Source organism: Coregonus lavaretus, assembly GCF_964263955.1.
Source record: "Coregonus lavaretus genome assembly, chromosome: 12".
NCBI classification, from domain to species: domain Eukaryota; kingdom Metazoa; phylum Chordata; class Actinopteri; order Salmoniformes; family Salmonidae; genus Coregonus; species Coregonus lavaretus.
The window spans coordinates 59,834,277-59,854,400 of record NC_139999.1 but is presented as its reverse complement, the minus strand read 5'-3'; the positions used below and the strand labels follow the sequence as shown (position 1 = coordinate 59,854,400).

Genomic DNA, 20,124 nt, shown 5'->3' with positions numbered 1-20,124 from the left:
CATATGCAAATATGTCCTGTTTTGTGTTTATAACCTCCAGCAGAGGAATTACATTTCTGAGTGAATGTAATTCAGTTTCACTGGTAGGGCTGACCCCAATTAGTCGACTTGTCAATTGTTTGGTCGTTAGGCTGTTGGTCGACCTAGATTGTTTTAGTCGAGCAGTTATATATATGCGTAAATCCGTAAATGTGGTCGTAGGGTCTATATGGAGGGTGTGACGCAATTGTGGAGCCTCCAGAGGCATGCAGAGTCTAAATCGAGCTCCGTACCGTATTGCCATGCGCCTCCCAAATTTTGTAACGATGCGCATTGAAATGTTTGGTTGACAGTAGTACATCCTGTTGAAAACACAAACTCCCTTCCTTGACAACAGCTCTGCACTGCTCCGCGAAGCTCAAGAAGAATGAATGCCCTGACTTCTGCTGAGGCCATATCACCGTAAATGCTGCATGGCCAATGCAGACGTCAGATTGACCATGCGCCCAGATGCACAATACACTTCTCTCTCCAGAATGCGCTCTCTCCCGCCAATTTGTGCACATTCACTGTTTCATAACTTCATTGTGTGAATGGTTTGCATTTGATTGTTAGTGTATATCAATTCCCCATTACATATATCACCAGTAGTACATTTACCATTAATTCCTATAATTTCTAATCTACAATGTTTGTTATGGTAATTTCTGTTAATACATTCAATTATTATTACAGTCTTCCCGTTATCATTGACAGAGTGGACACATTGTTTGCAGAACCTATGCTACACTTGTGAGAAACAAGTTTTGGTTTATTTCATTCCATTTACGAGTTTAGTGAATTTAGTCATTGTCTTTTGTTTGGAGCGCTCTTGTCAATGTTGAGTAAGGATGTGCACCTGATTACGCATAGAAGTAGGCCTGTAGGCATATAAATGTGCCCATTTGGGAATCTGATAGTATTTCTGATTGGCTTAACGCACCACCACTAATGAGCTGTGGAGCTTCTCAAAGTAATGTTTTCTTCACCTCAAAGAGCAAGCAAACAAAGTCTGTTTTTACATCCATTGAGAATTACAATAGTTCCTCAATGTATTTGAAAAATCTTTCCAGCTCTCTCCCTTTCGATAACCACTCAGCGTGAACGGGCAAAATGTCAAATCCGGTGAGCTCCTGCCCAAGTCAAGCACTGCTTCTTATGCCTTGCGCAAATAGCCTACAGCTGTGTCTGTCCCAGAATATTTTATGTTGAAAGTTCGCTAGCGCAAGCTTCCCGCTGGACCCAAGTTAATAGTTGATTCAACGTTTCAAGTTCGTTGCGGACAGGCCATGTGTAGCCAATGTGATTTATAGGATATTTATTTTTATCAGGATATTTTCTACCTGCAGGCTGCAATGTTTTTATTTGTTGGCTTTATGTAGGCTATTTTTACATAGTTGGCAATGGCAATAGAAGTTACTTTTTAGGTTTGTATCATTTATTTGTTTAGATTTGGATAGAATTTTGATTAACCACATGACAATGAGATATTTTGAGATATGAAGAAGTTATAACAAATTTAATGAAACTGTTTCACGAAAATGTGCATATGAAAATCATAACTGGCACGCAGATCAGTACAAATGGTAAGATAAATTGGCATTCCATATGAGAAAGGTTGCCGACTCCTCGTGTAGCCTATTACCGGCAACTTCAGGAGAGTAATGGCAGAATCTGCGAAAGCCAGCAAGAGCGGGAGGAGAATAATTGGGTCAGGTTAAGGTTTTTTTTCTTCTGGTTTTCTAGATCTCTGGCGCCCTCAAGGCATTTGTCTTATTTCATCAAACCATAAACTTAAAGCAATCAGACAAGCTTAATGCATTTATTAAAACACAGGGTGTGTCTATATATGGAAAAAATACAAGCCGAAACTTCCTCAAACACTTCAAACTATGTTTGGTAGCGTTGATACTCGAGAAGAATATGCTCTCGATGGTGCAGCTGTAGAACATTTTGAGGATCTGAGGACCCATGCCAAACTGTTTTGCGAGCACAGACTGGAATATGTTCCGGGATTCATCCAATGGCATTGAGGAGTATACCACCTCAGTCACCGGCTTCATCAAAAGTGCATCGACGACGTCGTCCCCACAGTGACCGTGTGTACATATCCTAACCAGAAGCCATGGATTACAGGCAACATCCACACCAAGCTAAAGGCTAGAGCTGCCGCTTTCAAGGAGCTGGACACTAATCCGGATGCTTATAAGAAATCCCGCTATGCCCTCAGACGAACCGTCAATACAAGACTAAGATTAAATCATACTACACCGGCTCTGACGCTCGTCGGATGTGGCATGGCTTGCAAACTATTACGGACTACAAAGGGAAACCCAGCCGCTAGCTGCCCAGTGACGCAAGCCTACCAGACGAGCTAAATGCCTTTTTATGCTCGCTTCGAGGCAAGCAGCACTGAATAGTCACTTTACCCCTACCTACATGTACGACTTACCTTGACTAACCTGTACCCCCGCACATTGACTTGGTACCGGCACCCCCTGTATATAGCCTCATTATTGTTATTTTATTGTTACTTTTTATTTTATACTTTATTTAGTAAATATTTTCTTAACTCTATTTCTTGAATTGCATTGTTGGTTGACAGCTTGTAGGTAAACATTTCACGGTAAGGTCTACACCTGTTGTATTTGGCGCATGTGACAAATAAAATGTGATTTTAACATTTTATTTGAAGCATGTATGAGAGCTGTTCCGGACGACTGTGTGATCACGCTGTCCGTAGCCGATGTGAGCAAGACCTTTAAACAGGTCAACATTCACAAGGCCGCGGGGCCAGACTGATTACCAGGACGTGTACTCAGAGCATGCGTGGACCAACTGGCAAGCGTCTTCACTGACATTTTCAACCTCTCCCAGACCGAGTCTGTAATACCTGCATGTTTCAAGCAGACCACCATTATCCCTGTGCCCATGAAAATGAAAAGGTAACCTGCCTAAATTTACTACCGCCCCATAGCACTCACGTCGGTAGTGCTTTGAAATGCTGGTCATGACTCACATCAACAACATCATCTCGGAAACCCTAGACCCACTCCAATTTGCATACCGCCTCAACAGATCCACAGATGACGCAATCACACTCCAAACTGCCCTTTCCCACCTGGACAAAAGGAACACCTAATGTGAGAATTCTGTTAATTGACTACAGCTCAGCGTTCAACACCATAGTTCCCACAAAGCTCATCACTAAGCTAAGGACCCCGGGACTAAACACCTCAATCTGCAACTGGATCCTGGACTTCCTGACGGGCTGCCCCCAGGTGGTAACGGTAGGCAACAACACATCTGCCACACTGATCCTAAATACTGTGGCCCCTAAGGGGTGTGTGCTTAGTCCCCTCCTGTGCTTCCTGTTCACCCAAGACTGCATGGCCAAGCACGACTCCAACACCAATGACACAACAGTGGTAGGGCTGATCACCGACAACGATGAGACAGCCTATAGGGAGGAGGTCAGAGACCTGGCAGTGTGGTGCCAGGACAACAACCTCTCCCTCAATGTGAGCAAGACAAAGGAGATGATTGTGGACTACAGGAAATGGAGGGCCGAACAGGCCCCCATTCTCATCGACGGGGCTGTAGTGGAGCGGGTCGAGAGTTTCAAGTTCCTTGGTGTCCACATCACCAACGAACTACCATGGTCCAAACACACCAAGACAGTTGTGAAGAGGGCACGACAACACCTTTTCCCCTCAGGAGACTGAAAAGATTCGGCATGGGATCCCAGATCCTCAAAGAGTTACACAGCTGCAGCACCGAGAGCATCCTGACCGGTTTCATCACCGCCTGGTATTGCATCTGCTTGGCATCCGACCGTAAGGCGCTACAGAGGTTAGCGCGTACAGCCCAGTACATCACTGGGGCCAAGCTTCCTGACATCAATGACCTATATACTAGGCGGTGTCTGAGGAACGCCCAAAAATGTGTCAAACTCCAGTCACCCAAGTCATAGATTGTTCTCTCTGCTACCGCTATTTAAGAGTGACTGGCCCAGTGTTGCAGTTGTCATGATAGATGCAGAGGGTTAATGCCTTTAGTTGGCTCTCCCGATTTTTATTTACAGTGGGGGGGGGGGAAAGTATTTAGTCAGCCACCAATTGTGCAAGTTCTCCCGCTTAAAAAGATGAGGCCTGTAATTTTCATCATAGGTATACGTCAACTATGACAGACAAATTGAGAAGAAAACATCCAGAAAATCACATTGTAGGATTTTTTATGAATTTATTTGCAAATTATGGTGGAAAATAAGTATTTGGTCAATAACAAAAGTGTCTCAATACTTTGTTATATACCCTTTGTTGGCAATGACACAGGTCAAATGTTTTCTGTAAGTCTTCACAAGGTTTTCACACACTGTTGCTGGTATTTTGGCCCATTCCTCCATGCAGATCTCCTCTAGAGCAGTGATGTTTTGGGGCTGTCGCTGGGCAACACGGACTTTCAACTCCCTCCAAAGATTTTCTTTGGGGTTGAGATCTGGAGACTGGCTAGGCCACTCCAGGACCTTGAAATGCTTCTTACGAAGCCACTCCTTCGTTGCCCGGGCGGTGTGTTTGGGATCATTGTCATGCTGAAAGACCCAGCCACGTTTCATCTTCAATGCCCTTGCTGATGGAAGGAGGTTTTCACTCAAAATCTCACGATACATGGCCACATTCATTCTTTCCTTTACACGGATCAGTCGTCCTGGTCCCTTTGCAGAAAAACAGCCCCAAAGCATGATGTTTCCACCCCCATGCTTCACAGTAGGTATGGTGTTCTTTGGATGCAACTCAGCATTCTTTGTCCTCCAAACACGACGAGTTGAGTTTTTACCAAAAAGTTCTATTTTGGTTTCATCTGACCATATGACATTCTCCCAATCCTCTTCTGGATCATCCAAATGCACTCTAGCAAACTTCAGACGGGCCTGGACATGTACTGGCTTAAGCAGGGGGACACGTCTTGCACTGCAGGATTTGAGTCCCTGGCGGCGTAGTGTGTTACTGATGGTAGGCTTTGTTACTTTGGTCCCAGCTCTCTGCAGGTCATTCACTAGGTTCCCCCGTGTGGTTCTGGGATTTTTGCTCACCGTTCTTGTGATCATTTTGACCCCACGGGGTGAGATCTTGCGTGGAGCCCCAGATCGAGGGAGATTATCAGGTGGTCTTGTATATCTTCCATTTCCTAATAATTGCTCCCACAGTTGATTTCTTCAAACCAAGCTGTTTACCTATTGCAGATGCAGTCTTCCCAGCCTGGTGCAGGTCTACAATTTTGTTTCTGGTGTCCTTTGACAGCTCTTTGGTCTTGGCCATAGTGGAGTTTGGAGTGTGACTGTTTGAGGTTGTGGACAGGTGTCTTTTTATACTGATAACAAGTTCAAACAGGTGCCATTAATACAGGTAACGAGTGGAGGACAGAGGAGCCTCTTAAAGAAGTTACAGGTCTGTGAGAGCCAGAAATCTTGCTTGTTTGTACGTGACCAAATACTTATTTTCCACCATAATTTGCAAATAAATTCATAAAAAATCCTACAATGCGATTTTCTGGAGAAAAAAAATCTCAATTTGTCTGTCATAGTTGACGTGTACCTATGATGAAAATTACAGGCCTTTCATCTTTTTAAGTGGGAGAACTTGCACAATTGGTGGCTGACTAAATACTTTTTCCCCCACTGTATAGACTAACAATCCTTTATCTGATTTTGTTTTGCACCACCTTTTTTTATTTGCTTCCTGTCTAACTTTTGGTGTGGGTTTTTCTTTTGTTTGCCTCTTCTTGGGCAAATGTAGTGGGTGCTCATGGTGGGTCTTTTAGGTTCCAGTTGTTGTTGCTAGTCAACTTTCAGACACCCCCATGAGTGTCTTTCAGAACCCCTCCTAAAACCCCACCTGTTTCGTTGTAGTTGTTGGTCAGTGACTCTTTGTTAGTTCCCTCTTCTGTTTGAGCTGCATTTTTGATTTTCTTGCTGGGGAATGTAACACGTGTATAATAGCCTTTTTCATTAATGATAGGCCAAGCTTTACTGAAGTTGCGAGACATTGCATGCCAAGAAATGGAAAGATACAGCATTCCATTGCTGGACACAGCTTTTGATTGCCGATGGATAGGTGTAGTGCACGGTTCTGACTGCCTGACTGGTGGCTGACCTGCCTTTACTGTGTCCCTCCCCTCTCTCTCCGTCCCTCGCTAGGTTGCTATGAAGGATGTGAGTGTTTGTGTTCTCGGAAGTACTGCAACTAATCAGTCTCCTCCATTCCAAATATATTGAGTCTTAGGACTCTTTACTCAACACCGGGGATCGATGTGCAAGGAGTGGAGGAATCAATTATTTTGGAGTGAACACTCCACCAGTACGTCATCCACAGGAGGTTGGTGGCACCTTAATTGGGGAGGACGGGCTCGTGGTAATGTCTGGAGCGGAATGGGTGGAATGGTATCAAATACATAAAACATGGTTTGATGCCATTGCTGGCAGCAGCGCAGCTGCATTGTGAATTCACATGGAATTTTATGAATCTTTCTTATTGTTTTAACGGAAAACCGATAATAAAATGGCTAAGTAAATGTTTCCATTTGTCACATCCCTAGTAGCATCCACATTAAGTGTTTTATAAACATTATATTCTTATTTACAATAAAAGTGACTCCAAAATGACACTATTTACCATTCATTTCGATTGAGCACAAAATAATCTGAAACAAAACAAACTGCAAATGCATCCAACAAGTTTGTAGTCACAAGCTTGATGTAGCATGCTAGGAATATGGGACCAAATACAAAACATTTGACTACTTTACTATACATAAGTTAATTTGTCCAAATACTTAAAATGGGGGGTCTACGTATAGAAAGTGCTGTAATATATAAACGGTTCACCTGATATGGATGAAAATAACCTAAAATTTAAAGCTGACAGCCTACACTGTAATCTCCGTCATTGTATCGTTTCAAATCCAAAGTGCTGGAGTACAGAGACACAAATTGTCACTTTCCAAATACTTTCGGACCTCACTGTATACACTCAAATGGCCTATTTGTTCATGAATATGTTTTCTGGTTCACTATACAGTTGGACCGCACGGAGAAGGTGAAAAACTGCCAGGACCCTGAGTTCTCCAAGAAGCTGCTCGTAGACTACCACTTTGAGAAGGTGCAGAAGTTGAAGCTGGGTGTCTATGACGTAGACAACAAGTCTGTCAATCTGAATGATGATGACTTCCTGGGGGGTTTTGAGTGCACACTGGGACAGGTGAGGATATATGAATGTGTGGACCAATTAGTCCGCCATCATTATTATACATTTGTGTACATTTTTATTTTCTCAAGTATAAACTTTACCCAATGTTCTTGAACTGCTCTACGAATTATGGTGTGCCTCCAACGATCAACCATTTGCCTTTCAGATTGTGTCCAGCAAGAAAATTACCAGACCTCTACAACTGAAGAAGGGGAAGCCTGCAGGCAAAGGCACCATTACTGTAAGTATTTAACTGGCTGTGTAAATGTAAAATGGTCCTACTTATGTAAATATTAACAAACATAAGGCTAATGCAAACATTGTCTTGAGATCATCATATGAATTCTCTAATTTGTGTTTAATTGTGTGTGTGTTTTACAGATTACTGCTGAGGAGATAAAGGATAACAGGGCCATAGTGCTGGAGGTGGAGGCTAAAGGCCTGGATAAGAAGGTACAATTGAGGCACTTCTCAGTGCACAGTCTTTGCAAATGCAAAGTGGCCTACTTTATTAAGGAGTAATAAAAAGTGTTCTGAATTCTCTCCCGCCCATTATTTATTCCCCAGTGCTCATGGTTGTCTCTATTGCAGGACTTGTTTGGGAAATCTGATCCATTCCTTGAATTCTTTAAACAAGGAGATGACGGCAAGTGGCAGCTAGTTCACAGAACTGAGGTACTTATCACCATATTTGTTTGGAGTAGCTGCAACCCAATATGTCGAGTATAGACTGGCTATTTCGAAAAGAAAGTAGGCTAATTGCGCACATGTAATTGGTTTGACTTTCTGTCAGTTCTTGCCAGTGAGTGCAGAGATTTGGGCGGACACGGCTGTAGAGAGGAAGGCGCATCGAAGTTGGTGAAACTCAGAATGAACTTGTCGTAAAATCACTCATACATTGGAAAAACATTGCATGTATCTTAACATCTTAACGTGTTGTGAACATTTTACATCTATCACGTTTAATTTCGGTTGTGTAGACTACTGTGGGCAAGGTCAAAGATAAAACTTGTCGATGTCCAGTTTCTGAACACCAATAGCAAGCTTGCTCAAGGGCCGACTTATGGGTTTGCCTGCCCGGCTACAGCTGGTGACAGCCAATTTACGAAGTGAGCGGGCAGAAATGGCCTACAGCAGGGTTTTACAATTCCGCTACTAGAGGGCCGAAACACTTCAATTTTTTTGTTTCTTCCTGGTAGTGAATTGCACTCACCTGGTGTACCAGGTCTGAGCCCCTTATTAGAAGGAGTGGATGAAAACCCAATCAGTGTTTTGGCCCTCCCGGACTGTCATTGAACACCCCTGGTCTACATTCATACCCATCTGATACCAACACATTATGATATCAGGAAATTAAAATTAGTATACACTGGTTGCAGTTCTTCATGTTATCACAATTGCTTTTTTTTGGGGCGTATATGTGAACTCAACTGCTTTAGCAGTCATGCATTTCCTCAAGGAAAATGACTACGAGACTGAATACTCATCGGATGTTCATGACACAGAATACTGGTAATAAATTGTCATGTTTTGCTTTCATAAAAGGTTTAGTTGTGTATGTGATTAAAACTGATTTAGCAGTTATCATCCATGCATTTCCTCAAGGAGAGAACAAAATAGGCTACGCCACGTGCATTTCTTTTAAACACCCGCTTCTCACACCACACCACTACTCCGAGACCAGTCCGGGATACAGCTACCTATTTTTATAATTAATTCTGTCTGATGAAGTTGTTTTGACCGGAACAGCACATTTGAAACATTCTCTAATAAAGTAGTATTTGTTTAATGGAGAGAGTATCGTGCATGACCACCTTATTGGTCTGTATTGTTATTTTGGCATGGTGCAATTGTAATTTCTATTTGTTGTGACTTGTTGATCTCATCCATTTGTCACTTCTTTTATTTATTTGTATTTTTTGTTAGGTTGTGAAGAATAATCTGAGTCCGTCATGGAAGAAATTCACTGTGGCTTTGCAAACATTCTGCAACTGTGACATGAGCAAACCAATCAAGGTATGAATAGCTGAAAGACCGTGGCATTTAGCAGACCTACACAAGCACTAGCATGTAGGGACCTCTCAGAGCTTATGGTGTCCTATAGAACCTGTTGAATTACAGATGTTGTGACTACTAAATTATGTGTTTTGTCTTGACATAACCTACAGCCCTATTCTTATGGGACCGCTGACCTATGTGTCTGCGTTACTGGCAGGTCACTTGTTATGATAAGGACGAAGACACCAGTTCAGATATGATAGGAGAGTTTACTTGCACTACCCGCCAGCTTTTGGACGCTAAAGACCGTGCGGTGAGCCAAAGAGAACCTCTCTCCGTCCTTTTGTCTCTCTTCAACTCCCTCTATCCTGTCCCCCTTCCCCAGGTCCACTGCTCTGATTATGATAGTGATGGTTCGCATGACCTTATCGGTGTTTTCCAAACTAATGTGTCTGAGCTGCAGAAAGCTTCCCATGGTTCGCCGGTGAGACCATGTCTTTTTTTCTTGCATTTTTGCTTACCTTACTGTTAACCTTCTGTCTCTTTTATGGATCCCACTTGACATTAAATTGTAAAGATACCATGTTACATCAATTTAAAGTTGTTTTGTGTAATTAATTGCATCTAACTACACAGTAACTTCACTAATTACTCATTTGAAACACATTTTTGCCAGTTTCTGATTATAATTGAATCATTGTTCTGTGCCTTTACAGTATAGCTACCATATGCTTTATATATTAACTACATGTGTAAGAGCTGAGCAGCTTAATGTAAAGTGTTTCAGCCTCATGTATCTAATCATGATGTATTTGAGGAATTTGTATATATTGCCCATTGTGATCAGGTGGAGTTTGACTGTGTCCATCCAGAGAAGCAGAAGAAGAAGAAGAGTTACAAAAACTCTGGAGTAATCAGTGTCAAGAGCTGCCAGGTAGGTTATAAATATACTGAACAAAAATATAAGCGCAACATGCAACAATTTCAACGATTTTACTGAGTTACAGTTCATATATGGAAATCAGTCAATTGAAATAAATTAATTCGGCCCTAATCTATGGATTTCACATGGGTGGGCCTGGGATGGCATAGACCCACCCACTTGAGTCAGGCCCACCCACTGGGGAGCCAGCCTCAGCCAATTAGACCATCCCGCAGGTGAAGAAGCTGGATTTGGAGGTCCTGGGCTGGCGTGGTTGCATGTGGTCTCCGGTTGTGAGGCCGGTTGGGCGTACTGCCAAATTCTTTAAAACATAAGGCAGTTTATGGTAGAGAAATTAACATGACATTCTCTGACAACAGCTCTGGTGGACATTCCTGCAGTCAGCATGCCAACTGCACGCTCCCTCAAAACTTGAGACATCTGTGGCATTGTTTTGTGTGACAAAACTGCACATTTTAGTGTCCTTTTATTATCCCCAGCACAAGGTGCACCTGTGTAATGATCATGCTGTTTAATCAGCTTCTTGATATGCCACACCTGTCAGGTGGATGGATTATCTTGGTGAAGGAGAAAATCTCACTAACGGGGACATAAACAAATTTGTGTACAACATTTGAGAGAAATATGCTTTTTTTGCATATGGAACATTTCTGGGATATTTTATTTCAGCTCATGAAACATGGGACCAACACTTTACATGTTGCGTTTCTATTTTTGTTCAGTATAATTGCACAGAAGCTTCATTAGCCCTTAGATTTTACCCTATTTTTAAAAAGTTGATACTTCTAAAGCAAATTGTAATTTCCCCCTAGATACAGGCACAGTACACATTCCTGGACTATGTCATGGGAGGATGCCAAATAAATTTTACGGTAAGTGCAGGCTCTTCAGACACAATCAGATGTAAGGGGTTGAAGTTTTGCTTATTTTGTTGTTTTTTATCTTATTTATGTTTTATCTTTCTTTTTCTTTTTTTTCTTTTTTCGGGGGGAATGGATCAGCTTATTGCAGATAGATTGTATCTTCTATCAATGTAATTGTCTGCATCACTTCCAATCCCCCATGTTTTTTATATATATACTCCCCTTTATTACTTTTCAACCCCACCATCCTTTCCCTACTTGGAGTAAATTAGTGAACAACAATGCCCAGGCCTCTACTTCCGGTCTATAATTACTATCTACACCTTATGGACAGAGTTAATTTTACAATAATTCTATTATTTATATATATATATATATATTTTTTTTTGCTCCTGAACTACTTCTACTCTCAACCTCTCCGATCATTTTCATGATGTCCATCCGGTTTGCTTCTATATGCCATATCTTTCTAACTAGCTCATGTCCAAAAGTCAAGCAATATGTTTGATGGATTGAAAATGCACTAATGGAAATAAGCTCAGACTGCTGATAGCTACTTTATTAAAGAAAAATGTACTTACTGTGATGTGGTTGTCCCACCTAGCTATCTTAAAATGAAAGCACTAAGTAAGTCGCTCTGAATAAGAGTGTCTGCTAAATTACTTAAATGTCGAATGTAAACAGCTGAGGGATGGGGCTGGAGAAATGTAACCACTCTCAAAATAGACAGAGTACAGACTTTGTTTGCAATTACAAACAATTGAGTAAAACAAGCTTATGTTTGGGGTTCTAATGGGGTACGGCAAATAGACTAAGCTCATGAGGCATTTACAAGTTGTATTCTTTAAGAATCAATGGCTATATCTATGAAATTCCAAAAATGGATGTACCATTCCCGGATTGCTTCTTTAAATTAGTATTTCTTTTAGCTTTTTGTTCCAATTGCACCATCACTCATGGTTCCTACATTTCTCTAAGGTGGGCATTGATTTCACTGGGTCAAACGGCGACCCTCGCTCTCCACAGTCCCTGCATTACCTGAGTCCTGACGGTCTGAACCAGTACCTTTCGGCCACATGGTCAGTGGGCCTGGTGGTCCAGGACTATGACACGTAAGAAGAACACTCTTTCTGCTCAGTAGAACGCCAAAGAGGGAGAGGCCGTGAGTAGATTAATAGATGGCTAAATTCAGATTCCCTACCCTTCTCCTCGAAGTGTACACTTGTTCACCCCCCATGCATTTAAAATAAATAATCTGTTGTAAGAAATACGGTGGGTACTCTCTCCAGCAATGCTGACACCAGTTCAATGCTGTTAAATCTATGAGAGGAAGAGGGAAGTGCACACTTTGGGGGACAGGCAAAGGGAGTATGAATACAGCAACTGAGATGAATAAGAGCACTTGGCTTGACTTCCTGGTTGGGCAGATTTAGGTCATGGAAATGTTTAGCCCTAAGTAAGGATCATTAACAAATTGTTATTTCTATAGAGGCGGGGACCTAAATGGACTAACATGGCGGGTTTGGCCTGTTACTCTGGACAACATCCCTCCATTGTTTTCATGATGCCTCTGTCATTGTGATAGTCTGCTCAAATCTCATATTGTTTTATGTGCTTCCTCAGTGACAAACTCTTCCCTGCCTTTGGATTTGGAGCTCAAGTGCCCCCAGACTTCAAGGTTAGATAAAATAAAATAAAAGGGGTAAATATTTCAGGAAAACAAGTTTTGTAAGTTAGTAAATCGGTGTGTTATTAACCCTGCAGGTATCCCATGAATTTGCACTGAACTTCAACCCAAGTAATCCTTACTGTCAAGGTAAATATTTGTGTGTGTGTTAATATAATCCATGTCCATCAGCATGACTATTGCATCATGTGTATTGATCTAACCTGTTTAGATAAAATAAAAAAATGAAACCATACTCTGCCTGTTGTTGGCCTAGATGCATAATGATTTATTCATGAATTTATTTGCCATTTGAAATGTTTTACATATAAACCTACAGCTGCCATACTCAATACGGTAAAATATGGACCATACTCGATACGGACCGAACAACACCAAATGTCTACTGAATGCGCTGATTAGTTCTTAGAACCGTGGTTATGTGAGTAACCTCCAATATCCACTATTAGTCTGTTTCCCTCTATGACACTCACAAGCTGTGCAGGACTCGTTAGAAGGGAGTGTGACGCATCCAGAGAATGACTGGGGAACATGAATTGATTCTCCACAGAAGATAATACACAAAGATTGTTTTATGATCATCCCTGATGTTTTCCTGAACTTTCCAATACCTTTCTAATGCATTTCAATCATGTCAAAGCATATTGACTACCACTGACAAAGGGATAGTTCATCCAAAATGTTTGGGCCAAATTCCTCTTACCTTGAGTTGTCTGTAGGCCAGTAGTGACAGCATCCACAATAATTAGTTGTTTACTTTTGCCACAGCCATAATGAGTTAGCATTATTAGCATCGTCCAAAAATGAATGTAATCCATGGTACCGATGTTGGCAAAGCTGCATTGCAAGCCGAAACTTCCTCAAAAACACTTCAAACTATGTTTGGTAGCGTTGATACTCGAGAAGAACCTGTTCATATTATTTTCCCTATGGGAATGTAGTTATTTTTGCAGTAATATCTGAATATTCCAATGGTCTGATAGTTCAGTCAAGCCAGCTGTGAGTTTGTTCACAGCTGGTAGTCAATCCATGTTTGAGTGCCCAATGGAAGACTCAAATTACAATGCAATACAACTTAATTTTCTATGTTAAAGCAAACAACAGAAACATATGTGGCTGTGAGACTACAGGAGAAAATGTGTTGTTTTCAGTAACAAAATTCCAGCAATTATTTCATCAGTATGCACGTAAACAAATCCCTGCAAACTCCACCAACTACTGAATTTAGTTTGAAGTGTTTTTTAGGTAGTTTCTCCTTGCAATGCAGCTTTGCTAACATCGATACCATGGATTATTCATTTTTGTGGGCGATGCTAATCATGCTAGCTCCTGGCTGTGGCAAAACCGATTATTGTGGATGCTGTCACTACTGTCCTACACACAACTCAAGGTAAGAGGAATTTGACCCAAACATACATTTTGGATGAACTATCCCTTAAAGTCCTTGTTCATTGAAGGCCATTGGTTCAGTGTACCTTTTTCATACAGATAACTATGCAACCACTTTTGTTCTTCAGCAATGTCACAACTTTACACTTTTTCTTCATATTTTCAATAAAGTTTAATAATGAATGTGTTGTACTGAAATAGCAGTAGCCTACTGTACACATTCCTGCACTGTAAGGCACATTTTCACAATCAAAATCACCTTTTAGTAATTCATTGAAATATGTAATTAGTCTCATTTGATGTATTTACCAGTATTCCTCAAAACATTTTATGCAAAAACAGTTGTAGATTTTGTTACTATGCCGATAAATTACAATATACATCCGGACTGTTGCCACCTAGGAAATGTGTGTGATTGAACCTTCTCAGATAATGAGTATCACTGACCTACAGTATACACACCAGTTTTAGCTCAAACTAATGTGGCCCTATGTTTTGATATGTTGCAGGGGTACAGGGGATTGTGGAGGCCTACCGCATGGCCCTACCTCAGGTGAAGCTCTACGGTCCCACCAACTTCTCCCCCATCATCAACCACGTGGCAAGCATCGCGTCAGGGGCGGCACAGCAGAAAAACGCATCGGTGAGTCTAGACCACATGCAACACCTCTTCCCCTTCCTTCCTCTCATTAAAGGATATCTTCTCTCTTTCAGCTTAACCTGAAAATAGTCTAAAACACATGTAATACATGGGACTTATATTGCGCTTTTCAAGGACCCAAAGTCAAAACAACATGAGACTAAACATAAATGTGAATAAAGAGAGGAGTGGGCTCAATGAAGGGAAAGCATGTGATGTATCAGTGTATGGGGAGGGTAGGGTTGGGGTTCGGATACGAACCCGGTTTAGGTTACCGGGAGGGAGTTCTAGGAGCAACCCTGGAGAAGGCCTTGTCGCCGAAGCTCTGGAGCTTCGACCTGAGGATGAGAAGGTGGCCTGTTGTGGTGGAACGGAGTGCCCGTGTGGGTTGGGAGGGGAGAAAGTCTGAGAGGTGGGTGGAGGTGGGTAAAGTGGTGAAGGGCTTTGTATGTCAGAAGGAGGATCCTCAGAACTCCCACCCTCATCAGACCGTGAGGCTGCTAGAGACTCCGGCCCATTCATCATCCACGATGGATACTACAGCTGGCTCCGGTTCATTGGGCCCTAAGATCCTCGAGGTGAAAGAACGGCCGGATCTCCTCAGCCATTGCACCAGCTCTTGTCATTGGCAGTTATATTGTAAGAAACATCTTGGTTCCTGGGGCAAAAACCCAAAAACCATGTGCTATACTGGAGCACGAGTACAGGACATTACAAGGCTGCTTCCGACCATTCTACGACAGATGCCGAGAGCTGACGCTGTCGTAGTCCATGTGGGGTCAAACGATATCAGGAGGGCTAGCTCGGAACTTCTGAAAATTGATTTTAAAGATCTGATTTTAGCACTGAAATATTCCAAAAAGCAGCCAAATATTTCAGGTCCGGTACCATCGTTGGGCCGCGAGTGTGAAGGATTCAACAGGCCACTGGCATTACACACCTGGCTAAAAGATTACTGTACTCTGTTGAAATCACTTTTATAGATAACTTTGACACCTTCTGGAAACAGAAGATGCTCTACAGGAATACAGAGTCAATCCAAATCATCTTGGCTCCTGGACTCAGTCCACGCATTTCGCGGCTGCGTTGAGACAATGACTTAAAAATGACCAGCTCAGTTAAGCAATAAAAATCAAACATCCCAGGAAAGTGCTAAAAATAGCCCACATTAACATACACTACCAGTCAAAAGTTTGGACACACCTACTCATTAAAGGGTTTTTCTTTATTTTTACTATTTTTTACATTGTAGAATAGTAGTGAAGACATCAAAACAATGAAATAACACATATGAAATCATGTAGTAAATAAAAGTGTTGAACAAATCAACAAATATTTTATATTTGAGATTCTTCAAATAGCCACCCTTTGCCTTGATGACAGCTTTGCACACTCTTGGCATTCCTTCAACCAGCTTCCGCTGGAATGCTTTTCCAACATTCTTGGAGTTCCCACATATGCTGAGCACTTGTTTGCTGCTTTTCCTTCACTCTGCGGTCCGACTCATCCCAAACCATCTCAATTTGGTTGAGGCCAGGTCAACTGATGCAGCACTCCATCACTCTCCTTCTTGGTAAAATAGCCCTTACACAGCCTGGAGGTGTGTTGGGTCATTGTCCTGTTGAAAAACAAATCATAGTCCCAATAAGCCCAAACCTGATGGGATGGCGTATCGATGTAGAATGCTGTGGTAGCCATGCTGGTTAAGTGTGCCTTGAATTGTAAATAAATCTCAGACCGTGTCACCAGCAAAGCACCCCCACACCATAACACCACCACCTCCATGCTTTACGGTGGGAAATACACATGCAGAGATCATCCGTTCACCCACACCGTGTCTCACAAAGACACAGCGGTTGGAACCAAATATCTCAAATTTAGACTCCAGACCAAAGGACACATTTCCACTGGTCTAATGTCCATTGCTCGTGTTTCTTGGCCCAGCAGGTCTCTTCTTATTATTGGTGTCCTTTAGTAGTAGTTTCTTTGCAGAAATTCGACCATGAAGGCCTGATTCACACAGTCCCTTCTGAACAGTTGATGTTGAGATGTCTGTTACTTGAACTATATGAAACATTTATTTGGGCTGCAATTTCAGAGGCTGGTAACTCTAATGAACTTATCCCCTGCAGCAGAGGTAACTTTGTGTCTTTTAGACCACTAAGCTATAGACTACTAAGTCAGTATCAGGATAATATGTGTGAAATGCTTGATTATTTACAGTGGGGAGAACAAGTATTTGATACACTGCCGATTTTGCAGGTTTTCCTACTTACAAAGCATGTAGAGGTCTGTAATTTGTATCATAGGTACACTTCAACTGTGAGAGACGGAATCTAAAACAAAAATCCAGAAAATCACATTGTATGATTTTTAAGTAATTAATTTGCATTTTATTGCATGACATAAGTATTTGATCACCTACCAACCAGTAAGAATTCCGGCTCTCACAGACCTGTTAGTTTTTCTTTAAGAAGCCCTCCTGTTCTCCACTCATTACCTGTATTAACTGCACCTGTTTGAACTTGTTACCTGTATAAAAGACACCTGTCCACACACTCAATCAAACAGACTCCAACCTCTCCACAATGGCCAAGACCAGAGAGCTGTGTAAGGACATCAGGGATAAAATTGTAGACCTGCACAAGGCTGGGATGGGCTACAGGACAATTTTTTTTATTTTTTATTTTTTTTATTTCACCTTTATTTAACCAGGTAAGCCAGTTGAGAACAAGTTCTCATTTACAACTGCGACCTGGCCCAGATAAAGCAAAGCAGTGCGATAAAAACAACAACACAGAGTTACATATGGGGTAAAAAAAACATAAAGTCAAAAATACAACAGAAAATATATACAGTGGGGAAAAAAATTATTTAGTCAGCCACCAATTGTGCAAGTTCTCCCACTTAAAAAGATGAGAGAGACCTGTAATTTTCATCATAGGTACACGTCAACTATGACAGACAAAATGAGAAAAGAAAATCCAGAAATTCACATTGTAGGATTTTTAATGAATTTATTTGCAAATTATGGTGGAAAATAAGTATTTGGTCAATAATAAAAGTTTCTCAATACTTTGTTATATACCCTTTGTTGGCAATGACACAGGTCAAATGTTTTCTGTAAGTCTTCACAAGGTTTTCACACACTGTTGCTGGTATTTTGGCCCATTCCTCCATGCAGATCTCCTCTAGAGCAGTGATGTTTTGGGGCTGTCGCTTGGCAACACGGACTTTCAACTCCCTCCAAAGATTTTCTATGGGGTTGAGATCTGGAGACTGGCTAGGCCACTCCAGGACCTTGAAATGCTTCTTACGAAGCCACTCCTTCGTTGCCCGGGCGGTGTGTTTGGGATCATTGTCATGCTGAAAGACCCAGCCACGTTTCATCTTCAATGCCCTTGCTGATGGAAGGAGGTTTTCACTCTAAATCTCACGATACATGGCCCCATTCATTCTTTCCTTTACACGGATCAGTCGTCCTGGTCCCTTTGCAGAAAAACAGCCCAAAAGCATGATATTTCCACCCCCATGCTTCACAGTAGGTATGGTGTTCTTTGGATGCAACTCAGCATTCTTTGTCCTCCGAACACGACGAGTTGAGTTTTTACCAAAAAGTTATATTTTGGTTTCATCTGACCATATGACATTCTCCCAATCCTCTTCTGGATCATCCAAATGCACTCTAGCAAACTACAGACGGGCCTGGACATGTACTGGCTTAAGCAGGGGGACACGTCTGGCACTGCAGGATTTGAGTCCCTGGCGGCGTAGTGTGTTACTCATGGTAGGCTTTGTTACTTTGGTCCCAGCTCTCTGCAGGTCATTCACTAGGTCCCCCCGTGTGGTTCTGGGATTTTTGCTCACCGTTCTTGTGATCATTTTGACCCCACGGGGTGAGATCTTGCGTGGAGCCCCAGATCGAGGGAGATTATCAGTGGTCTTGTATGTCTTCCATTTCCTAATAATTGCTCCCACAGTTGATTTCTTCAAACCAAGCTGCTTACCTATTGCAGATTTAGTCTTCCCAGCCTGGTGCAGGTCTACAATTTTGTTTCTGGTGTCCTTTGACAGCTCTTTGGTCTTGGCCATAGTGGAGTTTGGAGTGTGACTGTTTGAGGTTGTGGACAGGTGTCTTTTATACTGATAACAAGTTCAAACAGGTGCCATTAATACAGGTAACGAGTGGAGGACAGAGGAGGCTGTTAAAGAAGAAGTTACAGGTCTGTGAGAGCCAGAAATCTTCCTTGTTTGTAGGTGACCAAATACTTATTTTCCACCATAATTTGCAAATAAATTCATTAAAAATCCTAGAATGTGATTTTCTGGAGAAAAAAAATCTCAATTTGTCTGTCATAGTTGACGTGTACCTATGATGAAAATTATAGGCCTCTCTCATCTTTTTAAGTGGGAGAACTTGCATAATTGGTGGCTGACTAAATACTTTTTTTCCCCACTGTATACAGTGTGTGCAAATGTAGCAAGTTATGGAGGTAAGGCAATAAATAGGCTATAGTGCAAAATAATTACAATAGTATTAACACTGGAATGCTAGATGTGCAAGATATTATGTGCAAATAGAGATACTGGGGTGCAAAAGAGCAAAATAAATAACAATATAGGGATGAGGTAGTTGGGTGGGCTAATTTCAGATGGGCTGTGTACAGGTGCAGTGATCGGTAAGGTGCTCTGACAACTGATGCTTAAAGTTAGTGAGGGAGATAAGAGTCTCCAGCTTCAGAGATTTTTGCAATTCGTTCCAGTCATTGGCAGCAGAGAACTGGAAGGAATGGCGGCCAAAGGAGGTGTTGGCTTTGGGAATGACCAGTGAGATATACCTGCTGGAGCGCAGACTACGGGTGGGTGCTGCTATGGTGACCAATGAGCTAAGATAAGGCGGGGATTTGCCTAGCAGTGATTTATAGATGGCCTGGAGCCAGTGGGTTTGACGACGAACATGTAGTGAGGACCAGCCAACAAGAGCGTACAGGTCACAGTGGTGGGTAGTGTATGGGGCTTTGGAGACAAAACGGATGGCACTGTGATAGACTACATCCAATTTGCTGAGTAGTGTTGGAGGCTATTTTGTAAATGACATCGCCGAAGTCAAGGATCGGTAGGATAGTCAGTTTTACGAGGGCATGTTTGGCAGCATGAGTGAAGGAGGCTTTGTTGCGAAATAGGAAGCCGATTCTAGATTTAACTTTGGATTGGAGATTCTTTATGTGAGTCTGGAAGGAGAGTTTACAGTCTAACCAGACACCTAGGTATTTGTAGTTGTCCACATACTCTAGGTCAGACCCGTCGAGAGTGGTGATTCTAGTCGGGTGGGCGGGTGCCAG

General features: G+C 42.0%; 1 protein-coding gene across 4 annotated transcripts in view; it reads left to right on the top strand.

The window, feature by feature from the left end:
• Positions 1 to 20,124, top strand: part of LOC311139077 (copine-3-like) — a 58,902-nt gene that overhangs the window by 19,866 nt on the left and 18,912 nt on the right. For 2 of the 4 annotated variants that reach the window (XM_084173947.1, XM_084173948.1), the window contains exons 3-14: positions 7,095 to 7,274; positions 7,429 to 7,503; positions 7,644 to 7,715; positions 7,854 to 7,937; positions 9,189 to 9,278; positions 9,646 to 9,744; positions 10,108 to 10,194; positions 11,016 to 11,075; positions 12,045 to 12,178; positions 12,690 to 12,744; positions 12,831 to 12,882; positions 14,652 to 14,785. In XM_084173947.1, the coding sequence (XP_084030073.1) occupies positions 7,095 to 7,274; positions 7,429 to 7,503; positions 7,644 to 7,715; positions 7,854 to 7,937; positions 9,189 to 9,278; positions 9,646 to 9,744; positions 10,108 to 10,194; positions 11,016 to 11,075; positions 12,045 to 12,178; positions 12,690 to 12,744; positions 12,831 to 12,882; positions 14,652 to 14,785 (1,122 nt within the window). Of the gene's footprint in view, positions 1 to 7,094; positions 7,275 to 7,428; positions 7,504 to 7,643; positions 7,716 to 7,853; positions 7,938 to 9,188; positions 9,279 to 9,477; positions 9,574 to 9,645; positions 9,745 to 10,107; positions 10,195 to 11,015; positions 11,076 to 12,044; positions 12,179 to 12,689; positions 12,745 to 12,830; positions 12,883 to 14,651; positions 14,786 to 20,124 lie in introns of all 4 variants that reach the window. The other 2 variants (XM_084173949.1, XM_084173950.1) reach the window with 1 other exon arrangement.